General features: G+C 40.1%; 1 protein-coding gene across 4 annotated transcripts in view; it reads right to left on the reverse strand.

Moving 5' to 3' along the window:
- The window catches only part of NHSL1 (NHS like 1), a 224376-nt gene that overhangs the window by 56695 nt on the left and 144445 nt on the right, over positions 1–23236 (reverse strand). The window contains exon 1 of one of the 4 annotated variants that reach the window (XM_044289301.1): positions 19281–19532. The exons of the other annotated variants lie outside the window; for them this stretch is intronic. Coding sequence (XP_044145236.1) covers positions 19281–19473 — 193 coding nt within the window. The 5' untranslated portion in view covers positions 19474–19532. Of the gene's footprint in view, positions 1–19280; positions 19533–23236 lie in introns of those variants that run through there. 4 annotated transcript variants of the gene reach the window in all.

Consider the following 23236-nt stretch of genomic DNA (forward strand, 5'->3'; position numbering starts at 1 on the left):
AGCCGGCCTATATTAAAATGATAATTGACCCAGAAACATTGCCGTCAGAAGGAGATCCAGCAGGTTGCTATGTACACGCACACCTTACATTCATAGCAACAGCAATTCATAAAAGGTCAGATCATCTCAGTGGCAAAGAAAGGCAAGATTTGTGTTGCTCCACTAATACAATATACAGTGTAAATTAGCTCAACTAAATACAATATAAATTAGAAACGGCTAAAAAAACAACCTACATTGCTTTAGCTTATTTCCCACCCTGAACGGCATCTTATGCAATGGGTGCTCGGCTCATTCATCTGCCTCCTTATCACAAATGTCACAGGTCTGACAAAGACCGCTTTCACATACACCCCCCTGTTTAGATTAATTGTAGACCATCTCATGCCTCCAACAAATGACAACTCACAGGGACGGCAGGGAGAGGAAGAGGCCGATAAGGAGACACTGGAATACTTATCAGCATGCACATGCAGAACCAATTCACAAGACTGCAGCAGTAAAGATATACAGTCGCCTTTAAGATTTATTTACACTGGCCCATTACCATTATGATTTGTTAGTTTCCAAACAATTGTATCCAAAACTGAAAAAGATCAATGATGGTTGATCAGAGATAGATCACTGATCAAACTTGATTTTGCATGCATAGCAACTGTCTGCAGTGGCAATGGTAAATGCAAATGCTGCTTGTGTGGACATTTACACTGCCCAGTGCATGGTTCTTAGGAAAAATGTTTCGGATGGACCCAGAATCTCTAAAGCTGGCTATACCTTTTAGAGGTACATGGGCCGGACCTGCCAATTTCAGCAAGATCGTCCCACCATCTAATGTGTGACAATCTGGAGAGTGGGAGAAGGGTCAGACATGTTAGATTTCAACTTGCCCAATACTTTTGTTTTCAGAGAGAAGCCGCTGCCAGAGGCGTCTGGCAATGGCTTTCCCCCTTTTCTACTGGAAATTCATGCATGCTTGGCTGAGTCAAGCATACAGTACATGTATATAGGGGAACTCAGAGAATTAGCTGTCAGCTAGGCAAGCATTTCCTCAAGTCTATGGAGAGCTTAAAGGGATGTTACCATCAAAAATTGGTTAATTTGAACATCGAGTTTTAAAAAGAATAAACCTTTCTGGCAGAAGTGTCCCTTTAACACTTAATAATCAGCTTTTATCATCACACAAAGCTACTTCTGACTATAGATTTATGAATGGCCAACCATGCATGGACAGGATGAGTCCAAAAACTGCTCTATCAAAGTTTATAGAGGCCTAAGCAAAGTGAGAAGGACCCATCTATAGGGCATATGGACTAAGGTTTTTGTTATGAGACAAGGCCATTAAATGTTTTTCTCAGTTTTTTATAACCTTTTTCAAATTTGACTTAGTATTTGTTTTCCATTAACATTTACTACCGATCCACAGTATAGGTGATGTATAATTGCCGAGGGTCTGACCTGTGGGAGAATCGGGGTCTCCAATTCTCCTGTGTTAATTAAGTGGCAAACGTTCCATTCACTGTCTATGGGATTCCCAAATACAGTGCACAATATCTGTCAGCCCCATAGAAGTGAATGGAGCTGTGATCATGCATATGTACTAACATTCTATTCCAACAGGGGACTTGGGGACCCGTTTTAGTGGTTGGACACTGGTTAATTATACACTTTATCACCTATCCTGTAGATAGGTGACACGTACAGGGTACATCCACTCGTTCAGCTTTGTTACACAGTTTCTGTAGCCAAAGCCTGGAGTGGTTTAAAAAAAGAGAAGTAGTATCGGTCCGCAACTCTCCTTTTATGATCCACACATCATTCTGGTTTCAAAAACTTCATAAAAAAATGGAACATATGGTCATACCATAATAATAATAATCTAGGGCCTCTGCCTTCATCTATTAGCTACATTAAAGGCACTCTTGCTTTTAATGGGAACCCTGTAAAGTATATGCTGTAAGGGGACGGACAGGCAACTTAAAGTGGCCTTGGAAAAAAATAAAAGTGGCTCCAAGTTGTAGGCGAGTTCAAATTGACAAAATCCACAAGTGTAGGCAGGGACAACAGAAGAAGGTGGGACCAGCAATACCGTAGGGCAGCACAAAATACCTCACTACTAAACCAAATACCACAGTGAAGCATAAAATACTGGCCTATCACTAAACCAAGGACAGTGACAAAGTTGAATTTCTTGAGGACAATTGTAGCTGTTGGCCAAGTTCATAAGTACCTGATGTTCCTAGAATTGATTAATGCTGGGAACATCAGATCGTCATGTACCTGGCCAGTGGACGTGAGGTGGGGTTGGGCGGCCCCCAGGGAAATTTCTCTATAAGGTATACGGCCAGTCCACCCCTGATGCTGTGTGATGTATAATCACCTGCAATGCCACTGCAGGAAAACTGAAGACTTACTGCTGGGTTCCTCCAAATTTTTCAACTCTCTTGAGATCTGGTTCTTACACTGTCACGCGTCCTATGCTGATAGTCTAGCAAACTTACAGCACATGCTATACCCATCACTAATGCTCACTGTATACAGATTGATATCTGCCTTTTTGCGTATCGTAATTGATTGTACTCAGGCAGCCACAGGGTGGTCACGTCACAGATCAAAATTACATTGTGCTCCAATTTGATCTGAGCTGAGTTTAATTAACAAAGGGCACAGGAAAGATAATGTGTCCTTTAAATGTCAATGGAATTTCAGCCCTGGCAGAGGTGCCACACTATCATCAAATGGTTCCAACAATAAAGAGGTTCTTACCCAACACATTCCAATTTAGAGAGAATGTATAAGGTCTTACTTGGCCTCAATCTAGTTACTGAGACCACATGGAAAGATGTGCTTTTGTGATCTGTTCACAAGATGTGGTGCTGCATGGAGGATGTTGTTGTGGTGGTGCCGTGCCTGTGGGATGGTGTCTCCCAGAGCCAAGGAGGCTTAGCCTGGCAGCAGGGGTGCTGTTGGGTCTCGCTTCTTGCTACAGGTACTGTGGTGTTGTGGCAGTCTCCATGTGGCGCTCCAATTTAGCATAGGGACTTACTCGAAAAAGGCCACTGTGATGCGTTGGGTAGGGCTACACGTTTTCATTAAAAAATACACAAAGAACCTCATATTCAGCTTTATCAATGTCACTTAGCAGCTATAGCTCAAAGTATAATGTAGACGTACAATCCAGGTCTTTTCTACATTTAGTACATTCTGTTACAGGTTTCACAGGAAATCCCCCACGGTTTGGACACGACAGCTACTGCATGTAACCTCCATGTAAGAAGCATATATTGCTTCCTAGCAAACACTAGGCAATTGGAGGAAAACAAACAACTGCATTTAAAAGACCAAATTATGTCTGATTCCCATGTCACACTCACAAACAAAGAGACATTAGCAAGGGGTGGAGTGTGTCAGAAGCCAACATAGACATGCAAATGACAGTCACCAACCAACACCACAAATATGGTGCCATTGTGATATAGAAAATTGACCCTCTGATATAGCTGTTTTCCAGGGACTGTGTTTATTACATACGTTTATTGAACATTAGACAACCTCAGATCACTCATATATGTGTTTTAATATGGCCCATGCCCATGGCTACACATGTCAATGTTATGTGGCAAGCAATTCATGGAAGAACCTGTGTCCTGTCCAGAATTTACACAATTCTGAAGAAAAATGTCTGAGAGTCCATGAGGAGATCAGGCTTCATACAATAGGTATATTTAGTTCTTGATGAAATAAATAACTTGTGTGAAAATAAAACTATGTTTTGAAATATAAGGTTAGATTTGTGCGCACGTGAAATAGGTAAAACACGAAACACCCAACCTATGCAGTATCTGGGTGTCACAAGTAATCCATTCCATTGCCAGGTAGGCTTCATTGTCTATATCAGATGGATGGAGGACCTGCTCAGTCAACCTTGGGTATTAGCAGTTATAGTAAGGCCTGTATTATTAATCCCTTTGTAACTGTGGATGTAAGGTGAGGCATACATTTTAGCATATATGTGTGTGTGAAGATTAGTGAAGTGTAAAGTAGGAGGCCTGACAACAGGAAAAAATAATTTAATCCAGGGAATGGTTGTTTGATTCCAACTGATGGAAAAAAAAATCAATGTAGCAATCAGTGTGAATGAACGTTCAGCCCTTAGACACAGAAAATCAATGAGGTTTTAGCATCCTTGTCCCAAGATATACAGTTTGTACAAAAAAAAATCTGCTCACTGGAAGACACCTTGATGCTCATTATAAATATAGAATATCTTGACACATGATGTGCACCGAGCAGAGACACCTGCCACCAGCTTCCACCTGCCTCCACTGAACATGCAGATATTCTTCATTATATTCCTATGGAAAACGTGAGTCAGGGAATCTTTTTAAAAGGGTTGTGTGAGATTAGAAGAACATGCCTGCTTTCTAACAAAAACAGCACCTCTATTGTACATGGGCTTTGCCTGATACTGCAGTCTAGCACCATTCATGTTAAACCAATGACATAGTTGCAGTAACCCTAAATAGTAGACCTAAAAGAGTTCTGTGCACCTACTGTAAATTGGTGCAGTCATGATATAAATGGAAACAGTAGCCCAGATTTACTAATCCTATAAATGGTGTAAAGTTAGGCCAAGTTCTCATCACCGTTTAGCTTTCCTTTCTTCTGATCCATCAGAAGAACAGAAAAACAAATGGATCTGTTATTTAAGGCATCAGTTATGATCAGTTTGCGTCAGTCTGTATCACTTCCATCAGAGATCAGTTATTTTTGATGGAAGAAAAAGTACTTTTTCAGGACTTTTTGTCCCATCAAAGATAACTGATCTCTGATGGAAGTAACACAAACTGATGAAAACTGATCATAACTGATGCTCAAAATAAATACTTTTTTTTTCTTTCTTCTGATAGAGGAATGGAAAGCTACACGGTGATGTGAACTTGGCCTATCTAGACCTGCACCAGATTTATCATAGGGGCTCCGACTGGATGATAAATGTGGTGCAGGGATAGACACTTTTGTCTAGCTCTATACCAACTATTGGATAGATAACTGTGAGAAAGACTATTACACCGGATGTGTTGTGCAAAATGGCGCATCTAAGTCCATGCCCCCTTCCCCATGAAGCTCTTCCCTTTCTGATAAGCCTACCACCTTTTCAAACAAGTCAGAAAAAAAAGCGTAGAAACCCCAGTTGCGCCAATTTGCACCACTTTTTTAGGCATATTTTAGGCCCAGACACATTAGTAAATCTTGGCCAATATGTATGTTGCCAACCGATTCCTGGGAGACCAGGTACAACTCCTGATGTATGGTGTATATACAATAAAGTAAGATAAAATGCAACACAATAATTTATTTGTCACTTGAAACATGGTAGCTACATGTCATATTCCAAATTCACCAGCTATACCGAACAGGTCTTGTCCAGTGGGGATACTTGACTCTACTAAACCATTGCATAGCACTCTCATAGTCTGGACGCGTTTCTCCAGTCATTAGCTCATTTGCTTATACGTGGATACACCACATTCAGAAAGCTCCAGTCAGGACTAGTCTTCTGCACAAGTGATGACAACAAGGCATCTGACAAACTTCTCTGTCCAGCACATTTTTTCAGCACTGCTCCTATCTCCTCTCTAGGACTGCTTGCTTAATAATTTAATCTGATTAGGCAACCATCTGCTCCCTGCATGCTTTTAGGAGGTCTTCTGTCACCAGTGTTCCTGAGGTGAGGAGAACAGACGGGCTCCATAAACACTGTGCACCTATCTTGTAGAGTAAAGCAAAGGAGCTGCTACATAGTGAACCAATATATAAAATTTTATAGAAATAAATATATAGATATGAGCTCGTGTAAAGAAGCAGCGCTGTCCGAGGATGCACTTTTAATACCATCTTTAAATACCAGACTAACATCTGCTCTCTCCAGCATGTCAGATGGTCTGCAGAGCCGTGTCAGCATATAGAAAACAGTCTGCAACGCTGACCCGTACAAAGGTATACGGTTTTACCAGATACTCCAAATTCTTGTTTTAGTATGCATTTGGTATGTGGACCTACCTGGTATTGAAAGTATGATGTCTACATGTCTTTACTTTACTGTCTGGTCACATGACACTTAAAGCCCTTTTACATGGGCTGACGAAACAAACGGACCGTTTATTCCTGATAAGTTCCTGATTTTACATTTACACGCATTAATCATCCCGGCTTCCACAGGGCACAGTGATTGGTGCCACTTTTAGGGCTCATTCACACGAACGTGTGCTGCCTGTTGCCATACTGCGGACCGCATTTTCAGATCCGCAATACACGGGCACCGTTCCATGTGCATTCCGCATCACGGATGCGGACCCATTCACTTCAATGGCTCTCCAAATCTGGAGATGCGGAACGGAACACTACGGAAGCACTATGGAGTGCTTTCTGGGGTTCCATTCCATACCTCCACCCCGCAAAAAGATAGAACTTGCTCTATCTTTTTGCAGAACGGACAGATTGCGGACCCATTCAAGTGAATGGGTCTGCGATCCTCATGCAGCTGCCCCACGTGCGGTGCCCGTGCATTGCGGACCACAATTTGCGGTCTACAGCACGGGCACGGGCTTAACACGGTAGTGTGAACAAGCCCTTAGGAATGTTCTGTTTTGATAAGGCCCCAATCGTTGCCCTGTGTAAAGGGGCCTTTAGGCTCTATTCACATAATTTTTAGGGTATAGAGTCAAACCGCGATAATACTAAAACAAACCTGCCTAACATTGAGTAGGTCTCCCTCATAATTCCAAAGCAGCATTGACCCATCAAGCATGATTTATCAGATCAGGCCGTTACTTCATGGTCTCATTCTGATTCTGATGCATACATGTCCACAATAGGTGACTTTGCCAAGCAAGCTGTGATGCACTGTGTTCTGACATATTTCTTTCACATCCAACATTAAATTCTTCCGCTCTTTGTGGGATCAGACCCAAAGAGGTAACCTTCACTTTACACATGGTTCAATGAGGCTTGGTTGCCCATGACTGTATCAACTGTACACCAGTTGTCCTTTCTTGTACCACTTTTGGGGGGTACTAACCACAACCTACTTGGCACACCCCACAAGACCTGCCATTATAGGGATGCTCTTGCTCCAATTTTCGAACCATCATAAACTAGCCTTAAATGTAAGTGTCACTCCGATTCTTAAGGTCCCTTTACACTTTACATGGGATGACAGAGAAGCAGATTATTGGGAAGGGAGCGTTCCTTCCCGACAATCTGCTGCTCAATGGTGGAGGAGACTGCTACATTTACATGCAGTGATCTCCTCCAGAGTATGGGGGGGAGTGATCATTAATGCCATCTCTCTTCCCCATACTGACTTGTTTGCCAACACCTGATCGTGTTTACACCGCACGATCTGCTGCCGGCAAATTATTTTTGTGTACGCACAAATGAGCAGATTACCCAATGAAGGAGCATTTTGCTCATTCATCGGGTAATCGTTGCGGTACATTTACACTGCCATATAATCACCAACTATCTTTCCTATGAATGCTCGTTAGCAATTATCTTTAAGATTCTCAGCCCGTGGAAAGGGCCTTTTACATTTGCCTGTTTTTCTTGATTCCAACATATCAACCTCAAGAACTGACTATTCACTTGCTGTCTATTACATGTGGCAAATATATCCAACCCCATGACAGATGCCATGGCCACAAGTCAATCTGTGTCATTTACTTCACCTTGTCAGTGGTTTTAGTGTTACCGCTGATTAGTGTATATGTCTGTTTGTTTCAAGGAACAGAAATAGTTTTTGCTTGCCATATATTGTGCAAATGTATGTTAAATCATTAAGAAAGCAACAATTTAGGTGCTGAGAAGCTAATTCAAAAGTGACAACCAATAAGGCTGCATTTCCTTTTGTCACTTCAGGAAAAGTGTCTTCAGAAAAAAAAAAAAAATTCTAATATATCTGGAATTTTAAAAAATGTTAAAGAAGAAATAGCTCAATCATCAAAGATCGGATGTCAATGAAAATATCAAGTTACATTATTTACTACTCACTCTGAAGGCCTAAAGTGTATCTCCAAGCCCAGCCTTCCCACTGACTGTAGGGTAAAGAATATTTATGTTCCCATATGCATCCATTCTCTTATATGATTGTAGTGTTTACATTTGCACTTAAAATGAAATCCATGTGTACACTTGATCCTTACTGGAGCTTATCAGGATGGATGCCCTGAATAACTCCTCAGCTCAAAGTGATGAGAAGCGGAATTCTGCCACCTAGAGGACATGGACCTCAAAACCATCTCAGGAAATAAGGGGCCTTTTTCCACATGGAAAACAGAGTTCAACATTCATTTATCAATAAGCACTGGAGAAGCATGACGCTTAAACTACGGGAAAGCCACTATTTGTGGGAGACAGAGTGATCCATGAAGGCCAAGCTTTCTTCTAGGAAGAAATGCCGATGGCCATGACCATATCCAAGTGCTGAGTTTTACACTTTAATGATTGTACTTTGGGATATCAGTGTGTAACCTGCAACAAAGTCAATATATTACAAATGAATGGGGTTTAAAATCTGCAGAAAAATATGTGTTCTATGTTTTTGCAGAACGGACATACGGATGCGGTAAACACATGGATATCAACATCATGATATCACCATGCATATTACATATATATAATTGGCTTGGGCTGCTGTAAATGACAAGATCTGCCTTACAACATGCAGAAAAAGACGTGGTGTATATATGTTTATCAGTCTGATATGAAACAGCGATGCAAAATCATGCAATAATCAATTTCCAAAATTGAATTAACATGCTCATTATAGATAGGGATGAGCAAATTTCATAGTTTAAAATTCATTCACGCTTCGTTTAGTGGTAAAAGCAGAATTGCGTTATGGATTCCGTTACCACGGACCATAACGCAATTCCATGACGGAATGCCTGTAGAGGCATTCCGTTATTCATTCCGTCATAATAGAAGTCTATAAGCTGCAAAACGGATCAGTCTGATTTCCATTTGGCAGAAGAGGACTCTAGCTAGAAAGAAAGAAAGAAAATAGATAGATAAATAAACATGAGATAGATAGATAGATAGATAGGAGATAGATAGATAAATAATAGATAGATAGATAATAGATAGATATGAGATAAATAGATAAACATGAGATAGATGATAGATAGATTGATTGATAGATAGACATGAGATAGATAATATATACATAATAGATAGATGATAGATATGAGATAGAATAGATAGGATAGATAAATAGATACATATGAGATAGATAGAATAGATCGATAGTAGATGCACAGGATAGATAGATAGATAGATAGATAGATAGATAGATAGATAGATAGATAGATAGATAGATAGATAGATAGATAGATAGTAGATGCACAGAATAGATGGATAGATAGATAGATAGATGCACAGAATAGATGGATAGATAGATAGATAGATAGATAGATGCACAGAATAGATAGATAGATAATAGATAGATAGATAGATAGATAGTAGATGCACAGAATAGATAGATAGATAGATATGAGATAGATAGATAGATAGATAGATAGATATGAGATAGAATAGATATTAGATAGAATAGATATTTGATAGATAGATAGATAGATAGATAGATATGAGATGGATAGACAGATAGATATGGGATAGATAGATAGATAGATAGATAGATAGATAGATAGATAGATAGATAGATAGATAGATAGATAGATATGAGATAGAATAGATATTAGATAGAATAGATATTTGATAGATAGATAGATAGATAGATATGAGATGGATAGACAGATAGATATGGGATAGATAGATAGATAGATAGATAGGAGATGGATAGATAGATAGATAGATAGATAGATAGATAGATAGATAGATAGGAGATGGATAGATAGATAGATAGATAGATAATATAAATGTGTCTACTGTATGTATTATACTTATTGAGAACCCCCGATTCCTAACCATTGATAGTGGCCAGGGCTTCAGAGCGGAGGAATGTGCTGGTGGACCACTGGCTGGGTTTGTACCCTGTACAGCTGAGCTCCTTGACACAGAGAAGAATTGGGCCGTTCACATGCACGGACCCTTTATTCACATGTTAATATCCACCAGTCAGCATTCTTGAAGAGATGTGAGGCGCACATGCACAGAATACAGAAGCAAAGAACCACTTGTCAATTCCTTCACATTCACAAGTGTTGTGGGTAAGACTATTGTCTCGGAGTCAGGGGGCATGATTTAGGTGAATGGGAAAACCACCTTCAGTGTATGCTGGAAATAATACATTCTTTCAAACCGGGAAGAGGGAATTTAAGTCTTTAATGCTTTAAAAGTCAGTACAATGCTGCATCTCCAACACACAGGTAGCACATATATTAAAATATTAAACAGCTTAGTATTTAGGGTATACTACATTAAAGTGTCCTCCATAGACAAAATTGCATTGGGAATATAAAAATAATAATTGCTGATTCATTACATAAGAATTAGGATTATGCCATTCTATTAATTACCGTACCCTTAGGTCCAATGCAGCCTCCAAATTTTACAGAGCCATAATATGGCAGCAATATAAGGCTATGAGGCCCTACTCTACCTCCTACCTGCATATGCCTCCAATTTCATATGCAGGAATACAGATATAAGATCAAGTGTTCAAGGCTGGTTTCATAACTTCCAAAGAAGTAGCTGTGCAAACATGCTAGGCCACCTACAACATCCCCATAACCAAGGGAACCTGTCATCACCTTTATGCTGCACTCACTGACAGCAACATAAAGTAGTGACAGACAGCACTTTAGGTCTGTCACTCATATGTGAATGTCATGCATTTGCAGAGCACATACTATATAACATGTGCCAGGCAGGGGCTGATTGGCCATAGACCCTACCGGGAAATTTTCCGGTGGACCGATGCCCAGGGGGCCACCCAAGCCCTCCTCTCTTCCGCTGGCTTTGAGAATCACGTTCTCATGTACCAAGCCAGCGACCACACATGCCCTCCTGAATTCAACAGCTGTGGCCACATCTTATCTCCTAAGCCCCATGCTCTGTATCTTAGAGACAACTGGAGGAGGAAAATAAATGACATACATTTATGGTTACCACAGAGGGACAGTTTTTGGGGCAATATATTGGTATGCACTGTGGCATATGGTTATAACAGGAAAGTATTTTGCGTTATGGTATTGCTGACCTCGCCTACTTGTATTGCCCCCACCTTCTGTCAATTTTTTTTTCTAGGTTCACTTTAACTCCCCAGTCCGCCCCTGGTGCAAGAGAAGAGTCCAGCTTACTCAAGAGCTCACACTTCCTCCACCCTCCTGCTCCCGATTGACAGTTTTCTCCTACGAAAAGTCTGCTGTTTATGAGGACAGCATAATGTTGATGATAGGTTCCCTTTAAACAAGGAAACTTTTAGATACAAAAAAGTACCTGTATAGTAACCCCACTGACAAGGTGCAAGCAGCCATTTTCATCATGTATTGTCTCTTCATGGATGACCAATAATTTGTAAGTTTAATTGACTGGCTTTAAAAAAAAAAAATTCACAAAATGTTTGTACAATTGGAGGGCATCTGACACTTTTAGAAGCTTATAGGATTTCACATGTCCTCTGTCTCAAAGAAGACATGCCCTTGCCGCCCAGAAGAACCAATAAGAGTTGGTTGTAATGGGCAACAAGGCCAATTATTCTCAGAGAATGAGTTTTTCGAACTGAGGGCCCTAGTGTTTTATAATGATCACTGCTGGTGTCTCCAATTCCCTGTCTGAGGTAACTTGCATTTCCTGCCTCATCAAGCTTGGATAACTTTTCAGTGAAGTTCAACACTGAAGTCTTCTTATGCACGATGACACCATTAATACGCCTTGTTTCTTCACTTATGTTAATTTATTCACCTAAAATTTTTCATGATAAACTTGCAGCTATGCGTGTGAATAGTCCTCTGGTGACCACAAGAAATGGTCCCATACTCATTCATGGATATAACAAGTCTTCACAGACATACAATATTCATGATTGGTCTTGCAAGGATAGACGTTGTATGGGCTAACAACATAAAATAGGTTGTGCCAAAACACGGTATGCTCAACTAACTGGATTCCTAAAGTGTCACTTATTAGAAGGTCAATTGTTTAAAGCTGAACATAGCTCAGAATCTAAAAATTTGGGGTAACATAAAATAACCGCAATATCCATTCCCATACATTTATAGTGGCCAAGGAAGCTGAGATATGAAGAGTTGCTTGATAACATTATCATATGCCTGCCTGTGACACTGAGAAAGTAAGATAATGGTATTTATTTTTTTGACATGACAAAAAAATAGTAACTAAGCGAAGAAAATAAATAATGCTGCAGAGTAGCTCCAGTTTTCTGTCTTGTTAAAGGATTGTCTGGGTTCAGGGTTGAACCCAGACATATCCCCATTTTCAGGCTACTTTCACACTAGCGTTCGGGGCTCCGCTTGTGAGTTCCGTTTGAAGGCTCTAACAAGCGGCCCCAAACGGATCCGTCCAGCCCTAATGCATTCTGAGTGGATGCAGATCCGCTCAGAATGCATCAGTCTGGCAGCGTTTGGGCTCCGCTCAGCAGGCGGGCACCTGAACGCTGCTTGCAGCGTTCGGGTGTCCGCCTGGCCGTGCGGAGGCAAACGGATCCGTCCAGAGTTACAATGGAAGTCAATGGGGGCGGATCCGTTCGAAGGTGACACAATATGGTACATTTTTTAAACGGATCCGTCCCCCATTGACTTTCAATGTAAAGTCTGGATGGATCCTTCTGAATACAAATTGTACTTAGACTTTTTTAGTGAAATATAAGGCAGACGGGCTCTCCATGGGAAGAAGCCTCCGCCTAGCAGTATAAAAATATAAAATAGCCCTTGTCCTGCTCATAGCTCTGAACCCGTAAACCCTTTTAAGGATGCCTATAAAAATGCTTATGTTTATTTAAAAGAGCTTAAAGGCTAAATACACCTTCGGGGTAATTTTTCATGACTGTGTTTTACTAATTTTTTCAGCTGTTTATAGATACAGGGGTTAAAAAACAGTCTGTTCACTTCTCAGTCTTGTATAACTTCTCAGTCCTGTCAGCTGATGCCTCATGTGGAGCCTTATCTCTGATCTCCTGAGCTCATAAACACTTAGTATATAAAACTTATAAAACAGATAAGAATATGGCTTAAATTAATGTTTATGAGGTCAAGCGATCAGAGATAAGGCTTCACAAGAGCCGTTAGCTGATGGGACTGAGAAGTGATACTCTGCAAACAGAATGATTTTTAACCCATGTATTGGGGCTAAAGAGACCAACTGAAATAGATTTTTAGAGCAAGATGAGTCAAAAGCAACTATAAAATATTTTCCAGAAGGTGTTCATAACCTTTAAAAACACTGTACAAAACGTGTGGGAAGGAGGCCTTATTGAAACCTGTGATTCAACGGTCCCCACAACAGGTAAATAAGCTAACATGAACGCTGGGTGAGGATGGAGATCATGATTGGTATCCACATACTATGTCCCTATGACAACAATTAACTGCCAGAGTATAGAGCAGGAGGTGTTGACATGGGGTCACAGTAGTGGAGTGATAATATGACAGAAAAATAAAGTATTAAACTTTTTCACCTTTCCCACATGTATTGTAGGTGTGTAAACGCGGCTCAATAGTACATACCTTGTTTAATTCATAGGTCCCAGGTCTTTATGAGAAGGTCTTTTGAATTTGTAAAACATGGTTGCACCACTCCTGATTAAACAGGTTTCTATGTCTATGCAGACAATATGCCCATTGACTGATACCAAGGATAATGCTTACCTTCATGCAATCAACAAAAACAGATCAAATATTTAAATGCCTACTGCTACACAATCAAATAAAGGGCTCGCGGAGAAAGGCCAGGAAGCTCTGAAAATGAAGGTATAGAAAGTGCACCGGTCTAGCCAGTTTCTGTTGAGTGAAACCGTCACTGGAGAAAAGGGAGCCTTTGTATGTTAGCTGTACAGGTGTATACTGTCCGCATTACTATTACAACCTGAGAACAGGTCTAAAAAGCGGAATTATGGCTGCAAAATACTATCCAATATTTCTGCGGTGTAAAAAAAGCTGCAATTATGACGCATGTCATAATTTCACAATTTAAAATGGGGCTTAGCGAGAGGAGCATGAGCTTCTGCTTCGCGACAAGCACTGGCGTAAATGATAGTCTAGCACACGGATTGACTGGAGATGCACCAAATCTATTAACAGACCTGTGCCTCTTAATACATTTGACGCATTTTGTGCTGAAGGATTTTATACTGAGATTGGCATTTGTAACACCAGTTTTCATACATCTGCCCCATTTCTGCAGGAATACAAAACATCTACTGTAAACTATCCAGCAGGTAACCATAAAAGAGAGTTTGCCAAAAAGAAAAGTATAGAGGTCACACACCGAATTTGCACTTATTACTACGACAACTATGTATATGCAGTTGAAGACACAAAATAGGGGGTATTAGGTGATCATACTTTCTTCCAATTTCTTCTTCCTTGAGCACTATCAAGCACTTTAAATCAGTGGAACCACATAGGCCTCATGCCCAGGAGCCACATAGGCCTCATGCCTAGGAGCCACATAGGCCTCATGCCTAGGAGCCACATAGGCCTCATGCCCAGGACTGCTCTAATCTAATTTACATTGTTCCCTCTGACACCATATAACAGATGAGCGAATTAGAGATCTGCGAAGTTTAGAAAACTTCAATTTGGCTGCTTTGCTGAATTTCACAAAGGACATTTCTTTGTGAGTAGCGGGCACAATGATGGGGAATGGCGATTTAACCCCTCAGATGCCGCGTTTATCGCTGATCGTGGCATCGGAGATAAAAATGTATGGCTTTCAGGGATTAATTGGTAAAAAAAATACTCACCTTATACATTTGAACGCGAAGAGACTGCCACGCCCATCTTGATTGAAGTTCTTGCGTGGAGCATGATGATGTCATCACGCTGGCTGGCATGGTGACGTCATACTTCACTGTGCAGGAGATTTCATGCAAGATCTTCAATCAAGATGGCCTTGGCCGCCTCTTTTCATTTAAATGGATAGGTGAGTATTTTTTTTTATTTTTTACCGCCATTTCAGGGAAAATTGATTTCTTACCACAAAGCACCAGGGAATTTGGCTCCTTGGCAAATAGAATTTTCCCTGAAATTCCGATTGAAGTCCACTTTGGATACTTTGATTCGCTCAACACTACAGAACTTATTATTTCCATAGGAGAACATATGTGTAGTATGAAACTGTCCAGAGGCCCATAGCGTAGCACACAGAGTGCCAACAATGCCATAGTACATAGCCACATGAACTCTGTATGCTTTTCTACATGTTCTGGGCAGTAGCTTCATTCTCATCATAAGTAGCAGTTTTATCGATGCAACAAACAATATATAACTAATAAATTGGTCCATATGTGAAACATCTTACAATAATCTGCCATGACCACGACTACCACCTGTACATATTAATATATTCACATATAGGGGTTTGTGTCGTGATTTACTAACAGCCGTAAAGGAAATTGTGTATATTGGTCCTAAATTCTAAGATGTCAATGACATTCATAGAGCACAAGCAACAAAGAAAGCTGTTCCTGGAGTGGGGGTGGGGAGGAGCCTTAAATTCTTAGTGGATCAATGAGCCATCAGTCACCTGTCAGCAAATGATCATTTTTCATGATATACGTGAATGTTTATGATAGCGTTCAATACTTTATGGCAAAGACAATTGCCGTAAAAACATGTAGCATTCATTGATATTATGAACGCCTTTTTAATTGTGTTTTAGACCCTGTCATCTCTTGACTTGAACAGAAAGTCAGAGCTGTATATTGTATTAAAAAATTGCAGCCGTAAAGTTACGTTTTGGTATTTCATCATAGAACAATCATGATCCAGTGCAATTACAGGACGTATAGGGCAGTCATGTACAAATCAATATGGCGACCGGACATTTCGGCCTGTCAGGGCCTTCTTCAGCGGTCTATAATCTAGAACAAAGCGATATATACTTCTGTGAGCGGTAGGATACATGCATAAAGATGAAAAAACTAAAATAAAATAATTTTTGGGAAAAACAGGAATCAGGACATAATGAACAGACACACAGGGATAAAGGGACTAAAAACAGGCGAGCGCACGTCGGAACGCACGTCGGCTCCGCCCGTGTCACGTGACTCGCGCCGCACGTGACCAGCGTTCCCGGTGGCCCTCACGGTTATAAGGGCACGCTCATGGATACACGGCCCATTTATGACAGGGGGCCAGCCACAGGTAAATACCAGCAGCAGTGTCAACCCCTTCCCGCCCAAATAATTTTTCCACCACCTGATTTTAAGACTTCACTATATGAATGATATGATATCTTCCGATCCTCCTGACCCTATACATGGCTTACTGATATATCCATTTAGCTACTATTCCTGATATCTCTGCCATTTCAACTAGACCACCACAGGGCACGTTGGTATACCATCACTGCAGTTATATTGGCCCAACCATGGGGGATATCTGTAAGGTCTCTATACTCGCCATGACAAACTAGACCGCTACAATGTATATTACTATGCCATTATTTCAATTCTTAAACCGTGTTTGTTAATGTGATTCTGTTCACTGCGGGACTCCAACAAGCTGTCCCCTGTTTTTAGTCCCTTTATCCCTCTGTGTCTGTTCATTATGTCCTGATTCCTGTGTTTCCTAAAAATTCTTTTATTTTAGTTTTTACATCTTTATGCATGTGTCCTACCGCTCACAGAAGTATATATCGCTTTGTTCTAGATTATAGACCGCTGAAGAAGGCCCTGACAGGCCGAAATGTCCGGTCGCCATATTGATTTGTACATGACTGCCCTATACGTCCTGTAATTGCACTGGATCATGATTCTTATATGATGAAATACCATTAAAACGTAACTTCACAGCAAAGAAAAAAACAGTGTGCTGCAATTTTCTAATACTTGATTACGACTAGCAAGTCCTTGCTGGCACCAGCAATAACGGTGTACGGTACTCCAAATTTAATAGACAGAACTGTAAATCGTGACATGGACTAGTTTGAGGGAACATAAGCCCCGTGTGTTATGATCTATGATATAAGATCTAATTTTAAATCAAATTTTTTTAAACTGATATTGAATCAAATGGAATTATGGATATGAAATAAAATGACCAATCATATTGATTTTCTGGATCAGAATATACAGAAAAATTCTACTATTAATTATTAAGATATAAGATTATATTATTAGAAGATTATGTTGATGATTTCCATAAAAAGGTATATTTAAGGGTCTTAATAAAGGTATTAAAAAGGCAATGTTTTATCGCTGTTGATAAATCTTGATGATTCCAGTCCCTCATACCGTTAAACCTTTCAATGGACTCAAAATCCAGCTTTGGAGGTCTCTAGAGACAATTAAGGATGAGAAGCAGCTGGGAAGATGAAAGATAGGTAATGCATTGAAATCTGATGTAATGAGCTCACAAGGAACAGTTGCTTTAATGAGATGATTTTTAATTGCAGTGAATAAAATGTTGCCTGTAAATTAAACTATACAATACGCACAAAACAAGCAAAGTACCTACAATGCATAATAAAACATAGTCATAGTATTGCCACATGTGCTGCCATACTGGCCATAGGTAACTTGAAATTATCATCAGCACATACCTATGTGGTTACAAAATATTGAAAATGTATTCCATTGGTCAGAACATGTATCAGATCTACCTAAAAATGAATCGCACTCATTAATTGTTAATGTCACTTCCATTGATCATAGTAAAAATACAGGAATGTTTGTGTGATTGTGGTCAAATCTTTGACTATGGTCAGAGGCACAGTGAATAGTGCTCAAAGTCTCACCAAATAGAGGCACGTCAATAGCCATTGTGCCCAAGAGCCCCATTCATTCCATTCTAATTCATATGCTGCACCAAGGTGAAATATGGGGAGAGATTCAAGCATGCCTCCAAAGAGTAAGCCTTGGGTATCCCTGCTGAAAACAATTCAGCCTTAAAAGAAAAGTGAAAGTGGGTGGACTTGTCTGTCCATTCTGTCCAGGACGTTAGGTTTTCCAACTTTTAGTAGGCAACATCCATAAGCGTTATTATAGGGGCAACAGAGTAAAGATCTTTAGAGAGGTGGCTGCAAGAGGCAACTGTAAAGTTGGTGGAAGGTTTCTTTTCATTGAAACTGAATTATTACCAAGAAAAGACAAATGTCATAACAGTCATGAGCTCTTCTCGACTTGACCATTATTTCTGAGACTGGTGCTACCAGCCCAGCAGGTTACTGTGGAGAGGACTTTTATCCTACAAGCAGGTTGCTCTCATGCTTTCCTAAGCATCAACTGTGGAGCAGCAGGATATATATTAGAGAGCAGTGCACATAAAGAGAGCACCTTACAGCCAGCTGAGCACATTCACTTACCCCTCCTCCTCCTCCTCATCTCAGCTGTGAACCTATATAGTAGTCAGCCCTCAATCAGCCAGGGCGTTACCTTGCACTTAAAATACTGAATTATAATCTTCAGAATACTCCAATTTTAATGTATTGCCACATGTAATATTTAGAGCTGCCAACATAAATTATCTATCAATCATCTCATTTCAATTTATCTTCTAGCTATCTCTATCTCATATCTATCTATCTGATATCTATCTATCTATATCATATCTATCTATTTATCTCATATCTATCTATCTATCTCATATCTATCTCCTATCTATCCATCTAATATATATCTCCTATCTATCTATCTATCTATCTCATATCTATCTCCTATCTATCCATCTAATATCTATCTCCTATCTATCTCATATCTATCTATGTATATATATATATATATATATATATATATGTATATATATATCATATCTATCATATCTATCTTATCTATCTTCTATCTATCTATCTATCTATCTATCTATCTCTATCTATCTATCTATCTCTTATCTATCTATCTATCTATCTATCTATCGATCTATCTATTATCTATCTATCTCCAAAAGTAAAAGTCTTACAGAACAAACTCCTACTACATTTCTATATACCTCCATATTCAGATTAATAGCACTGTATTAGGAAGAACCAAATATTATCTAACAGTTATTTCATATGATATTATCTAAGATTACAACGTTTAGGTTGCACATACATTCCATGTGTCCACTGCATACCATGAATTCAATAGATTATGATCTTACTTGGCCAGAACTCGTTTTCTTCTTCTGTGTACAACTTTTTCCTTCTATGCTTCTTGGTGGCAGAATTTCCCATTTTAAAAGTGGAGATAGGAATGAGTTCCTGTTCTTCCTCATCGCAGTAGGCCTGCCACTTGACTCTGTGTAGGCAGCCCACCATCGGGTCTGCGGGCAAGCAATGAATGTATGCAATCATTCTGAAATGTTCCCTATGCTGATGATGGCCTAGTATTCCCAATGGGAGGCCAGGAGCAGGAGTGGCCGGCTTTTTCTCTTTATGCTCACAAATCCATGGACAAAAGGAGCAGAGCAGCTTCAGAGATCATAGACTCCAAGAAGAATTTACGTTCTTCAGCATTTTCCACATTCTGGTTTGACTTGCTCAGGATTTCCAGAAAGTGTCAAGTCATATTGATGATTGATTTAGTTTGCAAATCATAAGTCTTTCTTGAGTAAACTGTAAATTTCCTGGCAAAAACTATGCAAATGTTGTATACTAAAAACTAGAGGTCGTTTGCCTAGATATCACAGCTGCAAATAAAAGAAGCTACAGGTCTGTTCCAGGTCTGTTAAAATGTGAAACTCTCAAGAAGATACACTCATCATCCTGGACAATTCTCATGCATTTCTTAAGCCTAATCTTAGATTACGCTGCTGTGTTGCTAATGCTTATTAGCAAGGCCATGACCACAGATGGCATTACTAGAGAAGATTATATATATATAACCAATGTAAGTCTTTCATGTTTAGTTACTTTTCACTATAAAATCCAAAAGACAATATAAAATAATAAAACATAATACAGTAATGCAGATCCAATACAAGAAACTTTTGTAAGCCCGTGTCAGATTGCTTGCTGAAAGTCGTTGCTTGGTTTCGCCATACATATAGGTGGTTATTATCATTCAGGTTTTCCCTTTCTGGCTAGGGACGTTGATTTCATAATCACAATTAAAGTGCTCCCCCCATTTCTGTGTTTATTCATGCCCAAGGGAAATGCAGCCAGGAGATAGGGTGGTCCTGTAGCCTAAGCAACTGTATGAATCTGGACGTCTCTTGTACTGTTGCCTAGGTTACAGATTCGCTTGAACTTCTGGCTGCACCTCCCCACGGCACATTTAGGCTGGTGGGGGATGCTAACAAACATATGATGGGTAGTATATGTTTAAAGCGATTCTCCAGCCAAAAATGATAAGTCAGCATTTTACTCAGATCCTGCTCTATTAGGGAAGAGCTGTGATTGCGCTTTCACTACAGTGCCTACAGGTAGTCTGAGACACACCTCCTGCCTTATTGGTTCATACTTCTGCTCTGGTAGCAATTTTTTTTTTTATGTTATGTATTTTGTACATATGCCCATATCTACCAATAAGGAGCGGATGGCAATGGTTGACAAGAATAGGGCTAACCACCCTGTTCCTCCCCACTTGGTAGGAGTGGGCTGGTCCTGCTTCCTGCTAGGAGGGGGAGTTCCTGTTGAAGTACAGAGGAGGAAGGAAGCACACATCTGAGCTCCTGCTCCTATAGAAGATTCTCCAAAGTGAATTACAGTTATATTCTCCCTCAAGAAAATCATTGAGAAGACAGCAGGATGAAAAGTTATATCAGCATTGGAAGACACTGCTTTGAGGTGAGGGACTACGGCTAAGACACCCATCCCCCGGTACATTACTAGAGCTAAGTTAAATTGCAGCTATTGCAACCTGCCTCCATAATCCTTACTGGTGCCAAAAGATTGCATTTAAAATTTAAAGTTCTATGTTGCACTTAGTAAGAAGACTTTTACAGATTTAATTCTGGTCTCATGTTTAAATACTAGATTTCCACTACACTGATCCCCAAGGAGCAATGGCCTGAGGGAGTACACAGTGATAAAGCACTTCATCAGGGCCACTACCACTCCTAACCTCTGCATTGGCTCCTTTGGGGCTCGCTGCAGGGGCAATGGGGGAAAATGCCATATTGGCTACAGTGGCCATGTATGTCGATATGACGCCAGTTGTGCAGCACTGTATGGGGAGCATCAGAGCAACAACACTGGAGTGGGAGAATTTATACGTCATTTTTATTTTATTTCATGGCATTTTCCACCATTGCCTTTTTTTGGTTGACCCCCGACATTCCCTTTAAGTGGGGAATTCCCCGATTCTCTCTATTTCAGCAAAGACATCAATATTATAGTAAATATTACAGGAATCATTAACTATTTCATGATCAGAGGTTTCACTGTGCTTACTAATAATAAAAGCTCAGGCCATGTGCAGCCGAGAGACCTAAATCTGATTCTCTGACCAAGCATTTCTTCTTACTCTACAGTACAAAATCATAAAACAATAAAAACCTGCATAAAGTGCGTCGTTATACGTGATAATTGACTCAAGCAATCCTCTTGCATAAGCTTAATTACCATATGTTCCAAATAATTATAATCATCTATCTGGTTACCAAGGAGACTTGCTTCCTTCACAACCTGTTACAATATAATTCACAACTGTGTCAACTTTCTGTTTAAACGACTGCAGTGCTTCATGGGTACTACAGTACCACGTTTTTCTTCTAAGATTTAACACTTTGTGCACAACACTGCACTGCAGATGGGTGTTTCCAAGCACAAGACTGTGGGAGTCAGAGGCTGAAAACGTTTGCTTATCATGTACTACTAACAGAGTTATCAGGACCCCCCTTCTAACAAGCCGTGCACAGTGGGATCTGGATGTTTCCATTCACTGACATAAAGCACACACCTTCAAATCGTTGAGGAATAGCGGGATAACAATAACTTACTGCGCATGCATTTCTTGTTTCTTTATATTACAGTGATTGTTTCCATAATGTAAATAATAATGCAAATCTGTGTCAGATATTCCTTTTAATGATTGCATTGGGGCCAAGAGCAAATGCACAGAACACACTAAGGTAAGAGTGCACTTCACCTGCCAGACAAGTAGAGGAGGGCACTTGGTCCACCAGATTGTTATCTACTTCCATGTGTCACTCACTTCATACCGCTGAGTGCCACTGACATGAGATCTCTCCATTCATTCCCAGCCAGGACTGTGTGCAGAGAGATCATTATTTGCAGACAGCATCCCCCTTTCTGAGATAACTTCGGGACTGGAATTGACATGTCTACTTTGGACACTGCAGAGCTTGGTTTACATATCGCAAATTCTGGCCTCCACCAGAAAAGCGTCCAGATAATTATCAGAAGTTAGTCCACGGTGTCTTTCTACACAAAAGGAAATGTTTCCAGGAAGGAAAGTGGAAAACTTTTCATACTGTACCATAATAAAGCTTTATAATCAGCAACCTAAGAGAAAATCATACTAAGGGCTGCAGATGGAGAACCAGATGATCGCTAACAAGCTCATTAGCGATGATCTGCCTGTGTAAAAGTGCCGCCAATTACCAGATTATATGAGCAAACGCTTGTTCATCGAGCAATCCTATTTTTTTTATTGAAAAAAATAATTGTTTGCGGGAGCACATTGTGTTGTCTAATCACGCTGTGCTGCCGAAAAAATAATGATTTTGTATGAGGATGAGTGATGGCATTAGCGATCTCTCCTCCCCATACTGTGGAGGAGATCGCGGCAGTCTCCTCCACTAACGAGCAGGTGATTGTCGGCAAGGAACGCTTCCTTCCCAACAATCGAAATCCTGACTACATTCACACAGCCCAGTTTTTAATGCATCTTTTTTTATTTATTTTTTAAACAAAAACAGGATATATAAAAGAGTGGTGATATAAGCCTTCCCTGTATACTTTTCTTCTTTTTAAGGTTCCAATCAAAAACAAGCTATATAACAAAAACTGCTCCAAACTTTGTGAGCCCGGCCTAAAAGCGTTGCCCAGGAGACCATTCGTGACAAAGCACATGTAGATGATTGGACCAATAATTTGAAACAAATCCAAATAATAGCCTTGTGTGAATGCGCTGTGCTGTTAACACAGTGTA

Source organism: Bufo gargarizans, chromosome 4 (genome assembly GCF_014858855.1).
Source record: "Bufo gargarizans isolate SCDJY-AF-19 chromosome 4, ASM1485885v1, whole genome shotgun sequence".
Lineage (NCBI taxonomy): Eukaryota > Metazoa > Chordata > Amphibia > Anura > Bufonidae > Bufo > Bufo gargarizans.